Source organism: Sarcophilus harrisii, chromosome 3 (genome assembly GCF_902635505.1).
Source record: "Sarcophilus harrisii chromosome 3, mSarHar1.11, whole genome shotgun sequence".
NCBI lineage: Eukaryota > Metazoa > Chordata > Mammalia > Dasyuromorphia > Dasyuridae > Sarcophilus > Sarcophilus harrisii.
The window spans coordinates 486223511-486242562 of record NC_045428.1 but is presented as its reverse complement, the minus strand read 5'-3'; the positions used below and the strand labels follow the sequence as shown (position 1 = coordinate 486242562).

General features: G+C 37.2%; 2 protein-coding genes across 2 annotated transcripts in view; both read right to left on the bottom strand.

The window, feature by feature from the left end:
• The window catches only part of FDX1 (ferredoxin 1), a 38523-nt gene extending 25662 nt beyond the window's left edge, over positions 1-12861 (bottom strand). Inside the window, exon 1 of the mRNA XM_003766848.4 lies at positions 12207-12861. Within this exon, the coding sequence (XP_003766896.1) occupies positions 12207-12403 (197 nt within the window). The 5' untranslated portion in view covers positions 12404-12861. The remainder of the gene's footprint in view (positions 1-12206) is intronic.
• GPS1 (G protein pathway suppressor 1) lies at positions 8097-11287 on the bottom strand. The gene is given in 5 exon segments (XM_031961127.1): positions 8097-8636; positions 8638-8689; positions 8692-8856; positions 8859-8978; positions 8981-11287. Coding segments are annotated over 5 exon segments (663 nt in total). The 5' UTR covers positions 9060-11287; the 3' UTR covers positions 8097-8389.
• Positions 12862-19052: the final 6191 nt, after the last annotated feature.

Sequence of the window (19052 nt, the reverse complement as noted above, 5' to 3'; positions counted from 1 at the left end):
AGTGTGGGGAACTCCTCAAAACCAATTCAAAAAGACTACTAATTTGTAATTTATAGTTTTAGAATATTATCGTCTAATATTTTAACATATATTAACAAAATGTGTCTGACAGATTTTAGCTAAAATGTAAATTATTTTTCTTTCATATCCTGCTACCTTATCTCCATTTCTTCCCTTTACTGTCACTTTTCTAGAAAGAAAAATCTGCACTATTAAATCCATTATTCTATTGAGACAGCAGAATTCTAGGTTATTAATGACCTCTATAACACTGAATCTGTTCTTTTTTCTATTTCTTGTCTTCCTTGACCTCTAAGCATCTTTTGACTCTGCCTTATGTATTCTTAAGACTTTAATTTACATGAGTCTGAATTTTCATGGTGTCCCCCCTCTTCCTTCTGTCTTTTTGACTCTTCTTCCTCCCACTCCTACTCCCTTAACTGTTCCTCAGGATTTTGTCCTTAGTGGTTACTGAGAAGTTAAATGATTTTCCATGGTCATACAACTAAATGTGTCAGAGACATCACCTGAACCTGCCCGCTTCCAAGGTTATTAACACTGCCTAACTCATCTGTAAAAGTGGAATTTGTTGTATCATCATTGCTCAGCATACTTTCCTCTAGGCTCACTCTCTGGTCTGCTCCTTCTTGACACAGCCTGCCTTGGGACTATGTCCAAAAGCCAAATTGATTCCTGCTAAGCCTGTTCAAAAATTCCCACATTTCCTTGTGTGACCAGAACCAGATTAAAATGTAATTGGGAAATATTTAATGAAATAAATTTTTGAAAAAGAATGATAATTAATTAAATACATTTTAAAAACAAATTAAATATGCACTTCACTGGGATATTTATGTCCAGGTTCTATTAGAATCTGACATACTGATATAAAAGATGGTAAGGAAAGAACAGAAATAGGAGCCTTCATTTCTTCACCTGTAAGAAGGGGCTAGACTTAATCAACTCTAAAGTCCCTTTCAGATCTAAATCTATGACAATGATCCTAAGACTAAATAGAGGCTGTTATGATGGCTTAGCTGAGAAGGGATGAGAACAAAGATAAGGAAGACTATCACATATCTAGGGGGAATGATGAGATATCGAGCATTGTGAAAACATAAGTTAGTGGCAAGTTAACTTTATGGAAGGGGGATAGAGAGGAAAGTTAATGATTAGAAGGTTGCAAGCCCAACTGACTGGAAAGATGATAATACTAGCAATAACAATAAAGTTGGGGGAAAGGTAGATTATTGGGGAAGAAGATGAGTCTAGTTTAAGGAATCCTCAATTTGAAATGCCAGTAGGATCCAAGTGGAATTGCTCAGCAAGCAACTAGAAATGTAATACTAGAGTTCTAGAGAATGGGGAGTGGGAAATAATTGTGTAGGCAAAAATTATCTTCACAAAGGTGATTATTGAAGCCACAGAAATAGATGAGATCACCAATGATTACAGAAGAGGACTAAGGACAAAATCCTGAGGAACAGTTAAGGGAGTAGGAGTGGGAAGAAGAGTCAAAAAGACAGAAGGAAGAGGGGGAATACCATGAAAATTCAGACTCATGTAAATTAAAGTCTTAAGAATACATAAGGCAGAGTCAAAAGATGCTTAGAGGTCAAGGAAGACAAGGAATAGAAAAAAGAACAGATTCAGTGTTATAGAGGTCATTAATAACCTAGAATTCTGCTGTCTCAATAGAATAATGGATTTAGTAGTGCAGATTTTTCTTTCTAAAAAAGTGACAATAAAGGGAAGAAATGAAGATAAGGTAGCAGGATATGAAAGAAAAATAATTTACATTTTAGCTAAAATCTGTCAGACACATTTTGTTAATATATGTTAAGTTTATTTGGAGAGATTCTAACAGTTTCTCCAATTAATTAAGAAAAATTCTCAACATTAAGCAATGCTATGCAAAGCATGCTATGGTATTTTTTTAAAAGATATAATTCTGTATCAATAAAAAAATAAAAATGCATTGTTTTCAGTTATTGTTCATGAATTACTAATCAGAGTAAACAACAGTAATGTAAGTACAACCATATGGAAGATATTTCTTCTTAGAAATTTAAAGATACTTTCTCTTAATTCAGTTATGGATAAACTGAGACTGCTCCTCTTAATAATTCATTAACCTACAGTTTGAAGACTGTTACCTTTCTTAAAAATTGGGATATTTACCTTTTTCCAATCTGATTGTACCTATCCTATTTTCAAAATCTTTCAAATATTTCTGTGGTTCAGCATCAAATCAGGTTTTTTTCTTTTTTCTTTTTTTTTAACTACATGGACAACTATATGACCTTGGAAAAGTTACTTAACTTCTCAAGGCCTGCTTGTTTCTTCATCCATCAGAAGAGGAGTAGAAGTATGGTTAAAGTAGTTAACTCAGAGGTCCTTTCACAACATCTCTCATATACATATCCTATTCACTCAAAAACTAGAATATTATTATCTGGAATTGATCAAGGGTAACTAAAGTCTATTTTTCCTTATCTTTGGAATCAATTCAAGTAATTCTTTTGTTCTAACAGACTCAATCCAGAGTTGTTATTTACATTCACCCTCTTTGGCATATCTTTGGTATATTTCTTTATTTAAATCTAAGTTGGCTGGTAAATTCCCTATGAATACACAGCAATCCCTTCAAACAAATCCTATTGTTCCTGCTCACCCAATCAGCCTCCTGAATCAACTTTCACAAAATATAATTGATTTGGTCTCCTTTAACACAAATTCTAGGAGGGAACAATTGTGAATTAAAAAAAAAAAAAGAAAAGAAAAAAAACTTAAAAACTTTTCCAAAAGGCTAACATCTCAACTTTACATAAAAATTAATTTTTGTGGCTGTTTTAAAAGTCTACACATATTTTTAAGAAGGTCGAAATTCTGAGAATATCATATTATCCCTTTGGTCAGATTTCTTCAATTCCTCTTCTATTTCCATAACTATGTAAAGTCACTGGATATATTTTCATCATAACTGTCAAGCACTGACCCATCCTCTATATGAAATCCTTTACATCTAAGAAATTTAGCCACTTCCAAAAGTATTTTTGCATAAAAGCCAAAGACAATTTCTTCCTTCCTTCTTTTTTTCTTTTCTTCCTTCTATCCTTTCTTTTTTTCCTTCCTTCCTTCCTATTATGCTTTTTAAGAGTCTAAAGATTTCACAACTAATATCTAACTTAGGGGGGAAAAACTGTATGAACAAGAACATATTTGGGGATAGGGGTTAAAGGGGAGGCACCATAAAAGGTACTGCCATGTGGAGCCAAGATGGTGAAGTAAAAGCAGGAACTTGCCCAACCTCTCCCCCAAACTGTTCCAAATTCCTTTAAATAATGACTAAACAAATTTGAGAGCATCATAAAAGATGGAGTAGAAGATTTTCTAGCTGAAGGTAACTTGGAAGTTCAGCATAAAAAGTTTATTATACAGTTCTGGTGGCTTCCAGACCTCTCAGCTTAGACATACCAAAGAGGAGCTGGAAGATCTGCAGAAAATGTCTGTGGAACCAGAGTGGGAGCCCAGAATACAATCCCAGGGCAGACCCAGTCCCAGACCCAGCTCCAGTCCAGACCAGAGTATCAGGGAGGCAGAACCTCTGAGTCAGTTGCAGTGCTGGAGGCTTCTGGACCTCTCAGCCTAGGGACACTAGGGAGTACTCAGAAGGTCAGTGGAGACAGTCTGGTAGGCAGTCCCAATGCAGCCCCATTCAGCAGAGTCAGGCCAGCACACTAGATCTTACAGCTAAGTGGAGGCAGGGACACACCTAAAAGCTCCAGGGCAGAAAAGAGTGCTTGTGGTCAGATTCTTAGAAAGATTTCTGAAAACAGCTGAACAAAACCCCTGAATCTTGGAAGAATGCAGCCTCCACTCTGCAAACAGAAGTGCAGTTAAAAGTGGAAACAAGGAGTTAAAAACAAAGTAATAGGCTGGGGAAATCAGCAGAAAACAAAACAAAAAAAATTTCTGACCATTGAAAGTTATTATGGTGACAAGGCAGATCAATACACACACAGAAGATGATAACCAAGTCAAAACTCCTACATTCAAAGCCTCTAAGAAAAATAAGAATTGGGCTCAGGCCATGGAAGAGTTCAAAAGGGACTTTGAAAATCAAGTAAAAAAGATAAAGGAAAAATTAGGGAAAGAATTGAGAGAAATGCAAAAAAGAAATATAAAAAGCCAATGAAGAGAAGAATGCTTTAAAAAGCAAAACTGGCCAAATGGGAAAGGAGGTACAAAAACTCACCAAAGAAAATAATTCCTTATTACTGTTCTGTAAGAAATGACCAACAGGATGATTTCAGAAAGGCCTGGAGAGACTTACATGAACTGATGCTGAGTGAAATGAGCAGGACCAGGAGATCATTATATACTTCAACAACAATACTATATGATGACCAGTTCTGATGGACCAGGCCATCCTCAGCAACGAGATCAACCAAATCATTTCTAATGGAGCAGTAATGAACTGAACTAGCTATGCCCAGAAAAAGAACTCTGGGAGATGACTAAAAACCATTACATTGAATTCCCAATCCCTATATTTATGCACACCTGCATTTTTTATTTCCTTCACAAGCTAATTGTACAATAATTCAGAGTCTGATTCTTTTTGTACAGCAAAATAATGTTTTGGTCATGTATACTTATTGTGTATCTAAGTTATATTTTAATATATTTAACATCTACTGGTCATCCTGCCATCTAGGGGAGGGGGTGGGGGGTAAGAGGTGAAAAATTGGAACAAGAGGTTTGGCAATTGTTAATCCTGTAAAGTTACCCATGTATATATCCTGTAAATAAAAGGCTATTAAATAAAAAAAAAAAAAAAAAAGAAAAAAGAAAATAATTCCTTAAAAAATAGAATTGAGCAAATAGAAGCTAGTGACTTTATGAAAAATCAAAATACAATAAAGCAAAAACAAAAAAGAAAAAAAAAGGAAAAAATGTGAACTATGTCATTGGAAAAACAACTGACCTAGTAAATAAATCCAGGAGAGATAATTTAAAAATTATTGGTCTACCTGAAAGTCATGATCAAAAAAAGAGCCTGGATCATCATCTTTCAAGAAATTATCAAGGAAAATTCTCCTGATATTCTAGAATCAGAGGGTAAAACAGAAATTAAAAGAATTAACTGATCACCTCCTAAAAGAGATCCCCAAATAAAAATTACCAAGAATTTTATAGCTAAATTCTGGAACTCTCAGGTCAAAGAGAAAATATTGTAAGCACCCAAAAAGAAACAATTCAAGTACAATGGAGCCACAATCAGGATAACACAAGATTTAGCACATTCTACATTAAAGGATCAGAAGGCTTGGAATATTATATTCCACAGAGCAATGGAGCCAGGATTGTATCCAAGAAACACCTACCCAGCAAAACTCAGTATAATACTTCAGAGGAAAAGGCGATCATTCAATGAAACAGAATTTAAGCATTTATGATTAAAAGACCAGAGCCGAATGGAAATTTTGATTTTCAAATAAGGGAATGTGGAGAAGCATAAAGAGGTAACCAAAAAAGTGATATCATAAGGAACTTAATAAGGTTTATCTATTTACATTTCTACATGACAGGAAAATACTTGTAACTCATTAGAACATTCTCATTATTATGGCAGTTAGGAATATATAGAGACAGAAAGCATGGGTGTGACTTGAATGTATGAAATGATATCTTTTTTTAAAAAATCATGAAATTAAGGTGTGAGAGAAATGTACTGGGAGAAAGGGAAAGGGAGAAGTGGCATGGTAAAAAAATATCTGCCATAAAAAAAGAGGCAAGAAAAAGCTTTTATAGTAGAAGGGAAAAGGGGGAAGAAAGGGTGAATGAGTGAACCTTACTTTTACCAGAATTGACTCAAATAGGAAATAAGATACATTCTCAATAAGAGTATAGAAATATCTGCAGGAAAATAAGAGGGGAATGGGATAAGGGAAGAGAGGGAGGGTGATAAAATTGAGGACATATTGAGAGAGAAAGCTGTCACTAGCAAAACATTTTTGAGGAGAGAAAGTTTAAAGGGAGAGAGAATAAATGAGGGGATGTACAATTAGTAAAAGTAATTGTAAAAAAAAATTCAAAACAAGTTTCTCTGATGGATTATTGTTCTCTGGAAATGCTGAGCAGGATGTTCTCAGGAAAAAAAAAGAAAAAAAAAACCTGGAAAGACCTCCATGAACAAAGGGAAATATATTATATACAAAGCAATAGCAATGTTCTGGAATGACCGGCTGTAAATGACTTTTTTATTCTCAGTAGTACAATCATCCACAACTACTCTAAATGAAAAAAAAAAAATTCTATCTATACCCAAAGAAGGAACTGATCAAGTCTGAATACAGATCAAAACATATTCATTTTCTCTCTCTGTCTCTGTGGAGGGCGGGTGTATGTGTCTGTCTGTCTCTCTCATTTTCTCTCTCTCTGAATGTAACTGGGGAAAAATATTAAATAATTTTTAAAAAAATTTTTAAAGAGGTACTGCCATGTGTCATTGTGTTCGCTGGGAACAATTACTAGCACAAGTTAGGCTTCTCTCCTTTCTTCCCACTCCTGAACAGCAGCAGGAAACATGGCCCAAAACTGACCTGTTCCCCTTGCCCTTGGCACAGGGGCCCTTGACACGGCCAAGGTTGAGGTCACCAGGACTTTGTGTAGCCACAGAGGCTTGAAACGTCAGTCCCAGCTGGGAGTAGCCAGTTTCCCAGTTGGGAAGTTGGGCCAGTTTTGGGAACCAGTGGCACCATGCTTTCCAGTTCCCAGCTATGCAAAGGAAGAGAAAATAAAAACATTGTATGGGGAGAGCAAACTCTAGGTGACTCCTGATAACTCCTGCCACATCTGTAGGATAGAACTCTACTGGCAAGGGGGCACTGTGGCAGCAGTTCGGTAGTCCCAGGGTCCAGGGAAGGAGACATCCCCTGCATTGAAGGAAGAAGTCTCCCAGGCTCAAGGAGAAGAAAGATTCAAAGTGTCTGAAACCAGAGAGATCCGGAGAGCAGGGGGTTGGGAAAGGACACTCCAACACAGTCCTGGGGTCCAGGTGTCTGTGTGCTTGAGTGGGGGGAAGAATTACATCCCAATCACATTTGTTCTCATCTGTGACTAGCTACTGACTAGCATTAGTTTACCCTGGCTCCTTTTTTAAAGGGAGTTCCTGACATGGATCTGGTTGTACAGCACAGGAACCTGAAGAATTAGCATTGCTTTGACAGGATATTGGAATTTTTTGCCCATAAGCAGTGATACATCCCAGGAAAACAGATTCTTATTGTTAAATCAGCTCCCACAAAGATAAGCCCTTTTAGCAGCAGCTGTGCTAGTTCATCCTCTGAAGCAGCCATGGTGATACTTAAGAAAATCACTATCTTATCCTTCATCTCATTCAGCATCTTTAAGCACAAGGAATATTTAAATTCACAGAATTTGAAGATAATATCCCAAACCTGTGGTTCTAGCTCCAAGAAGAATTTGAAGAAGTTGTTAGAGATGACATGTTAATCAAAGGTAGCCAGGGCACAGGGACCACCATAGTACTAGGGAAGTGGAGGGGGAGGGGGGGAGGTGTTAGTAGCTCAAGGGAAGTGACAATGATCAAATGAAGCTAATAAAAAGTACCTAGCCACCTGCTTATACTTTTAAGCAGCCAATTCGGCCAGGTCTGCTAGATACTTGAGGAATACTCATTAAACTATTTATAACATCTACAAAACATTTATTAAGCCCTAGTATAGGTGATAGAACAGACAAACCCCTAGGCACAATAGAGAAAGTACCGTGAGGGAACATTGAAAGATTCCATCCATTCCATTCCATCCATACAAAAAGCAAAGATTGCACCTTCTACCTTTTGCATAATGATTTAGCTAGTCAAACCGGACAAAACGAATTAAAACCCATCTTCCCGAAATTAAGTGAGCTATTGTAGAACAGTTGTCAGAACGAACTCGTCTGTGTAACAAAACAGTGAGATGATTTTACAATAGGGGTGAAAAGCCTATCGAACTTAATGGTAGCTGGTTGTCCAAAAAACGAATTTAAGTTCAACTTTAAATTTAATTCAAGTACTAACAAACACTATTTAAATTTAAATGTTACTCAAAAGAGGGACAACTCTTTTGATATGTAGACAAACTTTCCTAGAGGATAATGAAATACACACAAAACATTGTAGGTCTAAGAGCAGCCATCAATTAAGAAAGCGTTAAAGCTCAAACTTACCTAATATTTAATACCAACAATTAATCAAAATCCCTAACCCTATATTGGACAATTCTATAAATATTTAGAAGATATAATGCTAATATGAGTAACCTGAACATATTCTCCTTGCACAAGCACAGATACAGATCGGAACAACCACTTACACTTAACCAAACAAATAACAAATAACAAATTGGTAAGAAGCTTGTGTCTGGCTGTTCCTTTCCCCTAACTGTTCAGAAATCTCAGGAGAACTCAGCTTTTCTGACATAGCTCAAGACCAATTTTACAGGTACACACTCATCTTGATTATGCTGAGTTACATATGGATGACATGTTTAGTGCTGGCGCAATAATCCCAAGGCCAAGAGTTACATTTGAGGGAATTGCTGAAATCATTACAGTCAATGACGGTCATCATGCCCCTGTCTGATGCTCTCCTTGATGGAGTTCCCTTTGTAGTTCTCTCCAGTTTTAGCACTGCCTTTTTTCTGTTTCCACTCAAGTCATACCGAGGGGGGAGGGAGGGTTCACTCCAACATCAGGAACATTCTATAGCTCTCTGATGGCCTTCCAGTAAAGTTATTTACTCATAAACGTCCACATTGAAGGCCCTCTGCACAAAGGACATGACATCTTCAGGGCCTCTATCTGAAGATGTGGGCAGTGATCTGTGAAAAACTGCAGCAGCCCAAAATGCACCAGATGCTCCTGTTCCAGGTCCAGGGTGGGATTTTCTACCAGAGTGGATTCTAGTGATCCTCTTGAGGGTTGGCATGAATCTGCATGAATTCTACTGACCCCTCCAAGTTAAATACCTGAACTTGTGGCAGCATTTCTCCTACCTACATGGAAACCATTGACATCCATGTCACCTAAAGAACTCTTACCTTCTAAGGCAACTCATTCCACTTTTGCATAACTGATTATTAGGAAGATATTCTTAACTTAAATATCTTAAACTTGACGCTCTGACACTTCTATCCACTGATTCCTTACTCTGCCTTCTGGACTAAGCAAAATTGTAAGCAACACTGTTAACATAATGGCATTAAAACCCTGGGCCTATGTAACTGGGACAAATCTCTCTGAAGAAAATACTGGAAACCAGGTATCAGCTTTCAAAAGCAACATTTCATAATGAACTATACATTCTAATTCACAATGGATTAAAGATGTAGAGAACACAAGATTCCACTGTGTTTTTGTTGGTGGATAAAAAAGCATTTGATAGTGATGTAAAATAGTAAGAAGGTCCATATTTTTTGCAGATTTTTCTTAGACCTTTTGGTCTCAGTTCCACTGGAGTACAACAAATTCATAGAGATCCAAATATGCATTCTCAATATTCTGTACATCTCCACAAAGTGGGAATAAGATCAGAGAATTTAATTCTCTGAAAGTGAAGGTATGTAGTAACATAAAATTAATGAAATCAGCCATCTTTAGAAGTATTTCACACTAAGTAATAGTCAGTAATGTTTCCAAATACAATTCAATATCTAACTAGAAATACAAAGAAAAAGGAAAAAGAACTTGAGAAGATTAAGGATTATTTTCTACTAAAAGGATAAAATATAAATAAAAGAAAAATAATTTGAGAAGGGAGAAAATCATCAGTAATATTGGAAATTGGCAAGAGAGAGAATTCCCAGATAAGATGGCATATGGGCTGAACCTTGAAAGAGACTGACAGTTAATAATTCAGTTTGCTTGTAATACAAGTGTGAGAAAAGAGTGATGTGAAACAAAATGGGTTTCTAATCACTGAAGTGTTCAAATAGACGACAGATTCAATCTATTATTGAAGCAGAGAAGATTTCTATAGTGAAGAATACATTGAATTAGATTCCCTTTGATCTGATCAGACCCAAGTTTTTATATTTTGAAGAATATTTTATATTTTGAAAACATTTTTATATTTGTAAAATAAGCAGTGATCTAAATAATCTCAAGGAATTGTTAAAACAATGATGGTCTTCAGGGAGTCTATAACAAAGGAGAGTAAGAAATAATTCTGCTGTGTATTTTCAGCAGTAAACAAGGAAATAAGTGCAGAGATTAACTGATGAGTATTTTGATTAGTTTGCCAGGTAGAGCCTAATGAAAACATCACCTAAAACTATCCAATTCCTTGTGAACTAACACTACAGTCACCAATAGGCCTTATATTTGATCATCTATGATATGAGGATAACACAACTTGTACTATTTAATTTACAGAGCTGCTATGAGGAAATTGTAGTTTAATATAGCAAGTGCTCTATAAACATGAAAATAACCTGGGAGAGGCAATGGTGTGATGATACAGAGTGCTGCACTTGAAGACAGGAATATCAGCCTTCAATTCAAAACTTGCCTCTAACACTAGTTGTGTGAGTGAGCAGTTCCTGGTGTTACTTAACCTCTCTGTCCTCCGTCAAATCCATAAACAGACAAAAGCTTCTAATCTGTGAAAGGAACTGATAGATCTGTGGATAAAACTGAAGGGATCAATGATGCTTAACATACTAATACATGCCACTATTTCTATTATTACTAGTGACCTAGCCTCATAACCGTAAACTTTACTTCACAGAAACATTAAGGGAAGAGTTCACAAATGTGATTACATTACAAAACCATTCACTGCATTGTTGTTTTAAAGACTGAACTCTAAAACATTTAAAATGTTTTTTACTTCTAAACAGCATCTTAGAAACTTTTACATACAGCAAGGCATAAATATATAAAGTTCTGATAGCCAGGTAATGGGTGTGGAAAAGATTAAAGTGGAGGGAACCTGGAGGCTGCCAGCACAGGGGCAAATCAATAGGGCAATATGACAGGTTAAAAAATAAAAAAACCAAACTCTCCTCCAATACACACACCACCACCACCACCAACAACAACAAAAGAATAAATCTTGGATTGCATTCAAGAAGGAATGGCATACAGAGCAAGGGAAATGATAGTCTAACTATCAGACTATTTCTCAGCAGAATATATCCTTCTATGTTACACACTCCGGAGATATTTAGCATTTAAATAGTACTTTAAATTTTGCAAATTACTTTACATACAATCTCATTTGATCCTCACAACAACCCTGTGAAACAAATGCTATTTATTAACCCTCATCTTACAAATGAGGGAATAAAGCTGAGAGATTAAATTGACTTGTCCAGGGTGATACTGCTTGTAAGTGTCTGAGGAAGGATTTAAATTCAAGTTTTTCTGAGATACTTCCAATACTCTGACGCAGCACCATCCCCCTGCCAAGTAGTTACTTTAGGTAAGTGAAAGAAACAAGATTCAGAGTCCTAGAAGCTAAAGTTCTATACCATTTGCTACTATGTAACTCTGGGAACAATTCAATTTCTCTAGCTTCAGAAAAAGGAGGACTAAATGACTTTCAAGGTATCTTTCAGCTCTAAAATGACTAACAATTTGAAGGAAATAATTTGGGTGGGAGGAAGAGAACACGATTGCTCTCTGCAAGTATTTAAGGAGATCATACGTAAGGGGGAGTCAAGTGATTCTGTTTAGGCCCTGAAATTAGAATGAATAAAGAAAAAGTTAGGTTAAAAATTTTAAAAAATTATTTTTTAAAAGGAAATAAATGACTGACAGGGACAAGGAGAAGAAGAGTGACCAATTTGGAGAATTAAAAGTAAAAAAATCCCAGGGCATGACTAAGTCGCGGAGAAGTAAAAGAGGAAGAAGGAAGGTAACGTAACAGAAGTACGTGGGAAGCCGGGTGCGGGGGAACTAAGAAGCAGTAACCCCGGGACCTCGGGGCTACGGCCACAGCTCCGGGGCGTCGGGCGCTCGTTCTCCCCGCCCCCGCCCCGCGCATACCTGGCTAAGAAAGCAGAGAGAGGTGGGTGAGGTGGGAAGCAGAGGATGCCTGGCAGGACGAGCCCTGGGCGCTAAACTCCCGAGTCACTCGGAAGCGGAGCTCCGGGAGCTTCCCTCCCCCCAGGCGGCTGCGGGGCGCTTACCTGCGCCGGCTCGGGGCCGACAAGCTGAAGCACCGGCTCGCCCCCGAGCAGGCGGCGCTCCCCTGCTTCGGCAACCCGTGCCAGCCCGGCCTCCCGGCTCCCGCTCGGGCTCCGGCGAGAAGGAAACAACGTCGGGATGCAGCCCCGAACGCCGCCGACGCGGCCAGCAAGAGCCTGGTGGAGCCCAGAGCCGCCATGCCGCCCGAGGAACGAACGACTGCCGGGCTCGGTGTACCTCTGCGCCCGCCTCCCGCCACCTAGCTCCGGGCTGCGGCTGAGCCCAAGGGCGCAGGCCGCCGAAGCTCCGCCGATCCCCGAGCTTCCGACCGGGCGCCGCTAGGACCCGGCGCCGCCAGCTCGCGCTCGCTGGCGGAAGGGGTGTGCGTTGCTAGAGTAAGACGCCCGTAACGCCCGCCCCCTGCCCTTGGGCTCTTGGGCAACGGTGACGCAAAGGGCTCCTTGCCAGTCCCTAAGTATTCGTTCCTGCGACCCTGAGTTGTGTTTCTCTGTGCTTGACTGGTCAAGGTTCCCCCGCTTGGCCATCGCCGCCCCAAGCGTGGTTTTAGAGTTTGCCTTATTTTCTTTTCCTGAGTAGCGTGTGACGGTTATCTTTGTTTCTTACGTATTCTTTCACGTATTAACAATCCAGAGGGTCGGTCATATTTCCAATGCTGCCTGATAAAATTACTTTTTTCTTAGGCAATCTAAGACTTTAGTGTTAGTGTTATTTTATTTTATTCTAAATTTAAACACATGCGCACAAGAGAACATTTTCTTTGTGGAAAACACACAAAAAAAGGATTACACATGAAACTATAAATCTCCATTTTATGCTGCTTTTTGTTTTAAAAACTTTATAAGGTCAACACTTTAAACAGAACACAGAAGAATACTGTATATGAAACTAATACCTCGACACTGCCTCCTTTTTCTTTTTTAAAAATTCATTATAAAGTTGACAATATTTAAAGCTGTAAGTAACCTCAGAGGTCATCAAATCTAGCCCTCTCCTACTGGAGAGCCGATGAAGAAATTGAACCCCTAAAGAGTTAAAAATGATTTGAGATCGAAGATAAAGGGTCCTTAGAAACCATCTGCTCAGCTCCTACATTTTACAGATGAGGAAATTGAAACTTATGAAGGTTAAATGACTTGGCCAACATCAAACAGCAAAAAGTCTGCAGTGGTGGAATTTGAACTCCCTTACTTTGACTCCAAGATAAGCATTCTTTTCATTGTAGCAAAAAGATACATATCTAAAGGGGAAAAATTACTTCCACATACTAAAATTCTTCTTACTGCCCTCCCACCTCATCTTCTGCCAGACCAAAAGAAAACAAATCTGAGCAAAGAATTGGATTACTAAAATAAATATTTCAGAAACTTCTGATGAGAGAGATATGATCACATGATCACATGGAGGATATAAAAAGCCAATAAAATTAGTGAGGATGGGAAGCACTAAACAAAATTCCATACAAAATCCTACATTATTTTGTTGATGAAAGGGAAAATACATGTATTAATTCAAGATTCAACAAAATGTCATTCAATTTTTGCAATGAAAGCTCTTTGATAAGATCAGTTGTTTAAATTGAAGAGTAACTGTTCCCATTGATGCTATGTGAAGTTGTGAGAAAGTATGTCCCAGATCTCTTAGGGGAATTCTTTGTTACTATTATTCTTAGTATACCACTTCAGCAAATGATTTTGCTTTGAGATTAGAGGTAAGTATATCAGTGATGGCTCTTTAGCTACAGTTTTAGTGATATGGACCCCCAGAATACTTTAAAACTAGGATAGTCAACTTCCAGGAACCAAACCTATAAATATAATTTGGTAGGTGACTACCTTGATATCATGCTATATATACTTAATTCATGATCACTGTGAAAAAGTTTTTTTTTCTTCTGTTTTTCACATATGACACTCCATGGTCCATGCCCATGTCTTTGAATAGTCTTAAAATGTATTTCTAATCTCTGCTTCTTAGAATCCCTTGTTTCCTTCAAAGCTCAACTCAAGCACCATTCTCTAAATGAGATCTTTTCTGATACTCTCAGTTGCTCATGGTTAACTCCTCATTTTCCCCATCCCTTTCCCCAATTACCTTATGTTTAACAGAATCACAGAATTTGAATGTTGGAAGTGATTTCAGTGATTTCAGATTCAATCCATAGCTAGAAGAAATCCAAACTATAACAAACCTCCATAGACATTTTTATTTCTGAGTAGTCCTGGAATTTTGTTGGAGTAGGAAATTCTTCATGGGGAACATGAGCAACGTACAATCATTTTCTCTTGGCATTCTTTCTTTCCTGGTGCCTAATCTCGCCTCACTCTTTTTTTCACCCTTATTCATACTTCCAGTCCCTCCATCCATTAGCACTTTCTCTACTTTTCCTGGTTATTGAGCTTGCTCTGACTTCCCTCCCTTTTTAGTCACTCCCACCTCCCAGAATCCTCTCTTCCTTTAAGACATGGTTCAAGCACCACCTTATATATAAATTTTTTTCTGATCTTTCCAGCTTTTAATTCCATCTCTCTCAAACTACCTTGAAATTAATTTTTAAATTTTTGTCCCTTATATTTATCCTTCATGTATTGTATATTTTTTTCTCTCTCTCACCTGAATGTAGGATCCTTGTGAGCAATCATTTATTGTATTCCTATCTTCAGCACCTTGTACAATGCCTTGTATATAGCAGCTATTTAGTAAAATTTGATTTATGGATGACTTATTATAGTTTTAGAGAACTGTCGTGGGCACTAAGAGATTAAGTGATTTACTCAGGGCAACACAGCCATTATATGTCACATGGGACTTGAACCTATTTCTTCCTGAATCTGAGACCACATTTTTATTTACTCTGCCAGGTTGCCCCTATCCAGATAAGTGATTATGCAAAGTAATACATATTATTATGTGTATGTTTGTGTTTTATGTATAGTTACAGATGCATATATATTCTCTCCTGATACTTTTATATGCCTGTAAGCTCTTTGTAGGCTGCAATTTTTTTTTTAAATTATCTTTGTATACTCAACATTTACCATACTGACTGGCACTTTGATGGAATGGGATTGGGAGTAGGAAGAGAGGATCAGATCTCCAATTTCAATAGTAACGAGAATTCTTTTAATTAAATTTATCTAATTAAATTTAATTAAATTCTTTTAAATAAACACCTGCTGCCAATTAAATCAGCATTTGCACTGCTTTTATAGCTCTATAGCATTTATAGCTTTAGAGAGTTTTCTGAGGATGCTGAGAGATTGTTTAACTTGCCCAGTGTCACAAAACCAATATGTGGCAAAAGCAAGACTTTAACCTAGGCTTACTTTCCCTTCTATCCACTATAACAGGCTACCTGGTATATAATAAGTGCTTGATAAATGCTTTTTTAGTGAAAGTACCTTTAGTGCACTAAGTTAAGGGATCTAGGATGGATTTGAGTCCATTTTGGAAGAGGTCTTCTATTTTTCCTAACATCCCATGGATCAGAAATCTGTGATGAATGAGTTAGTCAATAAAATTTACTTAGCATTTACTATGGACTAAATAGTATGCTAAGATATAGGGACACATCAATCATTTTGGAGAACAATTTGAAACTACGCCCAAAGGCTTGTGTGCATACACAAGGGTGTCTCTACTGAGTCTATATCTCTCAAAGAGATCATAAAAAAGGAAAAGTGATCTATATGTGCAAAAATGTCTGTGGCAACCAAATTCTATAAGAATTCTATAGGAATGTTCTTTAAGAAATAATCAGAAGTATGATTTCAGAAAAGCCTGAAAATACATGAAGAGTACATGAACTGAAGTAAAGTAAGTAGAACCAAGAGAACATTGTACATAGCAACAAGATTATGTGATGATCAACTCTGATGGATGTGACTCTTTTGAACAATGAGGTGATTCAGGCCAGTTCCAGTGATCTTTTCATGAAGAGAGCCATTTAAACCTACAGAGAGGACTGTGGGGATTGAGTGTGGATCACAACATAGCCTTTTCACCTTTTTTGTTGTTATTTGCTTCCTTTTTTTTTCTTTATCTTTTTTTTTCCTTTTTGATCTGATTTTTCTTGTGCAGCATGATAAATATGGAAATATGTATCAAAAGATTACACATGCTTAATATATACTGGATTACTTGCTGTCTAGGGCAGAGGGTGGGGAGAAGAAAGGAGAAAAATTTGGAACATAAGATTTTGCAAGGGTAAAAGTTGAAATTTTATCTATATATATTTTTAAAATTAAAAAAACTAAAACTAAAAATTAAAAAAGTAGGGACACAAAAAAGAGAAAAACACAGTGCTTGTCTTCAAGGAACTCATTCTAATGAGGGAAACAACATTCAAATAACTATGTACCTACAATACATAGTTTTTACATGTAATATTACATTATAGATGATATATATTATATATACACACATATATATGCATATATATATATTTAATGTAAAGGAAAGATAATTTCAGAGGAAGGGAAGACAAGGGAGCAAGGAAGGGAATGCCAAGAAAGGCCTCTTGGAAAAGGTGGAATTTCAGCAAAGTCTTGAAAGAGTTTGGGAGGCCAAGAGGTGGATATGAACAAAGAAAGCATTCTAGGCATGAGGGGATAGCCAGTGAAGGTGTACAGAGAGGAAGATGGAGGAGCCTGGGGAGGAAATGCAAGTAGTCCAATGTAGCTGCATTATAGCTCCAGTAGAGGGGAGGCGGGTTTATGAAGGATTTTACATGCGAAATGGAGCACTGTATATATGATCTTGGAAGCAATAGAGAACCATTGTTTTGTTTTGTTTTAATATTTGTGTGATATGGCCAGAGTTGATCACTTTGGCAGTTGAGTGGAGGATTAATTGCAGTGAAGAAAGATTTGAGATGTGGAAATCTATCCAAAGGCTATTGTGATAGAAGTGAAATGAGAAGGGCCTGTTTGGAACATGAAAAACTAGAAAGACCTAGGTAATTGTTTGGGAGATATATAGTATGGTGTTAATAAATATCAGAGAGAATTAAAAAATGACCCAACTAACAATCCTGTTTCTATCTTCCCCAGCAACAAAAATTATATTCAAACTACTAAGAGGATTGCCAATGTATGTTTGGTGCCCCAAAAAATAAAGAAGCAAATAAGAGAATGTTGAGCTTGTGTGTGTGTGTGTGTGTGTGTGTGTGAATTTTAGTCTCTAGTCACAAACATTTTATAGCCCAGAAAGAAATAGAAAGTAGTTTCAATTGTAGTCTAAGAACCATTACCAATAATCTTTAATAAAATATAATATAGAGAGGCACAAGAATAGTGCGTATGGACAGATATTGTCTGATTATTTTAAAAAGTGAATGGCTAGGGGAGCAAATTTCAGTGTATGTAGTGCTTGTTATGTAGTGTCTTCTTTCCCTCCCAATTGAGTAATGGAAAGTGGTTGGTTGAGAAGTTACTTTCAGAACTGAAACAGCATGCATTGAAAGAAAGATGAGACATATTTTCATGCAAAAATCACCACACAACACCACTATCAGGAGATATAAACGTAGAGACACAGAGACATACAGAGAAAGAAAGACAAAAACACACAGAGACACACAGTGAGAAAGAGAGATAACCAAAGGGACAGAGAGAATAAAAGACAGACAGACAAGTGAGAGCCCATGTGTTCCTAGGCTTGATTTTTTGTTTTGTTGATTGCCTAAAATTAAGTAAGAAAATGTTAATAATGCAGATTAAATTTAAAAGTGTGTTCCACCTTTTTGGAGAGTCAGCTGTTAAATATTTACCATAGCACACTAGGCTGTTAGAAACTTGCCAATCAAGTGACAGCTCATAGACTGAAACATTTTGTGCAGAATTTCTCTTTTTATTATTATCCAGAGAAGTGCCTACTACAATTGCTTCCACAGTTGCAACAAGGAATATTGACAATTGGTTTTGAGTTACATGCAATTATCTACAGTATTTCCTTTCTCCCCCTTCTTTCTATCATTTCTTTTTGTCCATCCTTCTTGTTGCCCACAAGCCTTCTCATAAGAGTATTTCCTTTCTTTCAAATTGGATGTGCTAAAAACTGAGGACTCATATTCAGACTTATGGAAGATGTTATTCTCAGACCACGGAGTAGATATATACCACTACAAATACATAAATGTCACTGGGACTTGCTATGATGTAACTCATGACTGGATAATGGGTGTGAAATATTATTAAAAAGGAATAGGTGAGATAAAACAGGAAATAGAGTAGCCTCACATATTAAACTGGCATACTCACATGAGGAACTAGAGGTAGAAAGCATTGAAGAAAGCATTTGGAAGAGAAATAATGGAAAAGAAAACAAGAAATTGTCGTAATAGAATGCAGAATTCATTCAAATCTTTATATTGGGTGGGGAAGGAGAGAAGAGTTGGTCTTTATTATAACTCTAAGGAAACAAACATTTATACAGTAACTGGCAGCCCAGGCATGTAAAGACTTTCCCCAGAATGGGCAGATGAGAACAGTTTGTTCCAATAGCTATAAGGGTAGCTGAAACAGGTGCTGTGGAGTGCTTAGAGTTTATTCAGACCACAAAGATACCAAGGTTATTCACTGTATCCTGGGCCATCACCAGTCATCTTGACTTTTAACCTACCACTATACTTTAATGACACAGGGAGGATGAGTTATAACTTTGTGCAACTCTGCCTCATTTAAATCAATTCAAGAGCCAATCAAGACATTACCCGTAATATCATTGATCCTCTTCAAAAATGAAGGACAAACAACAACATTGAGATGAGATTAATATTAACAGAAAACAGATGTCACTTAACCAAATGTTCTAGAAGGGATGGAATGGTA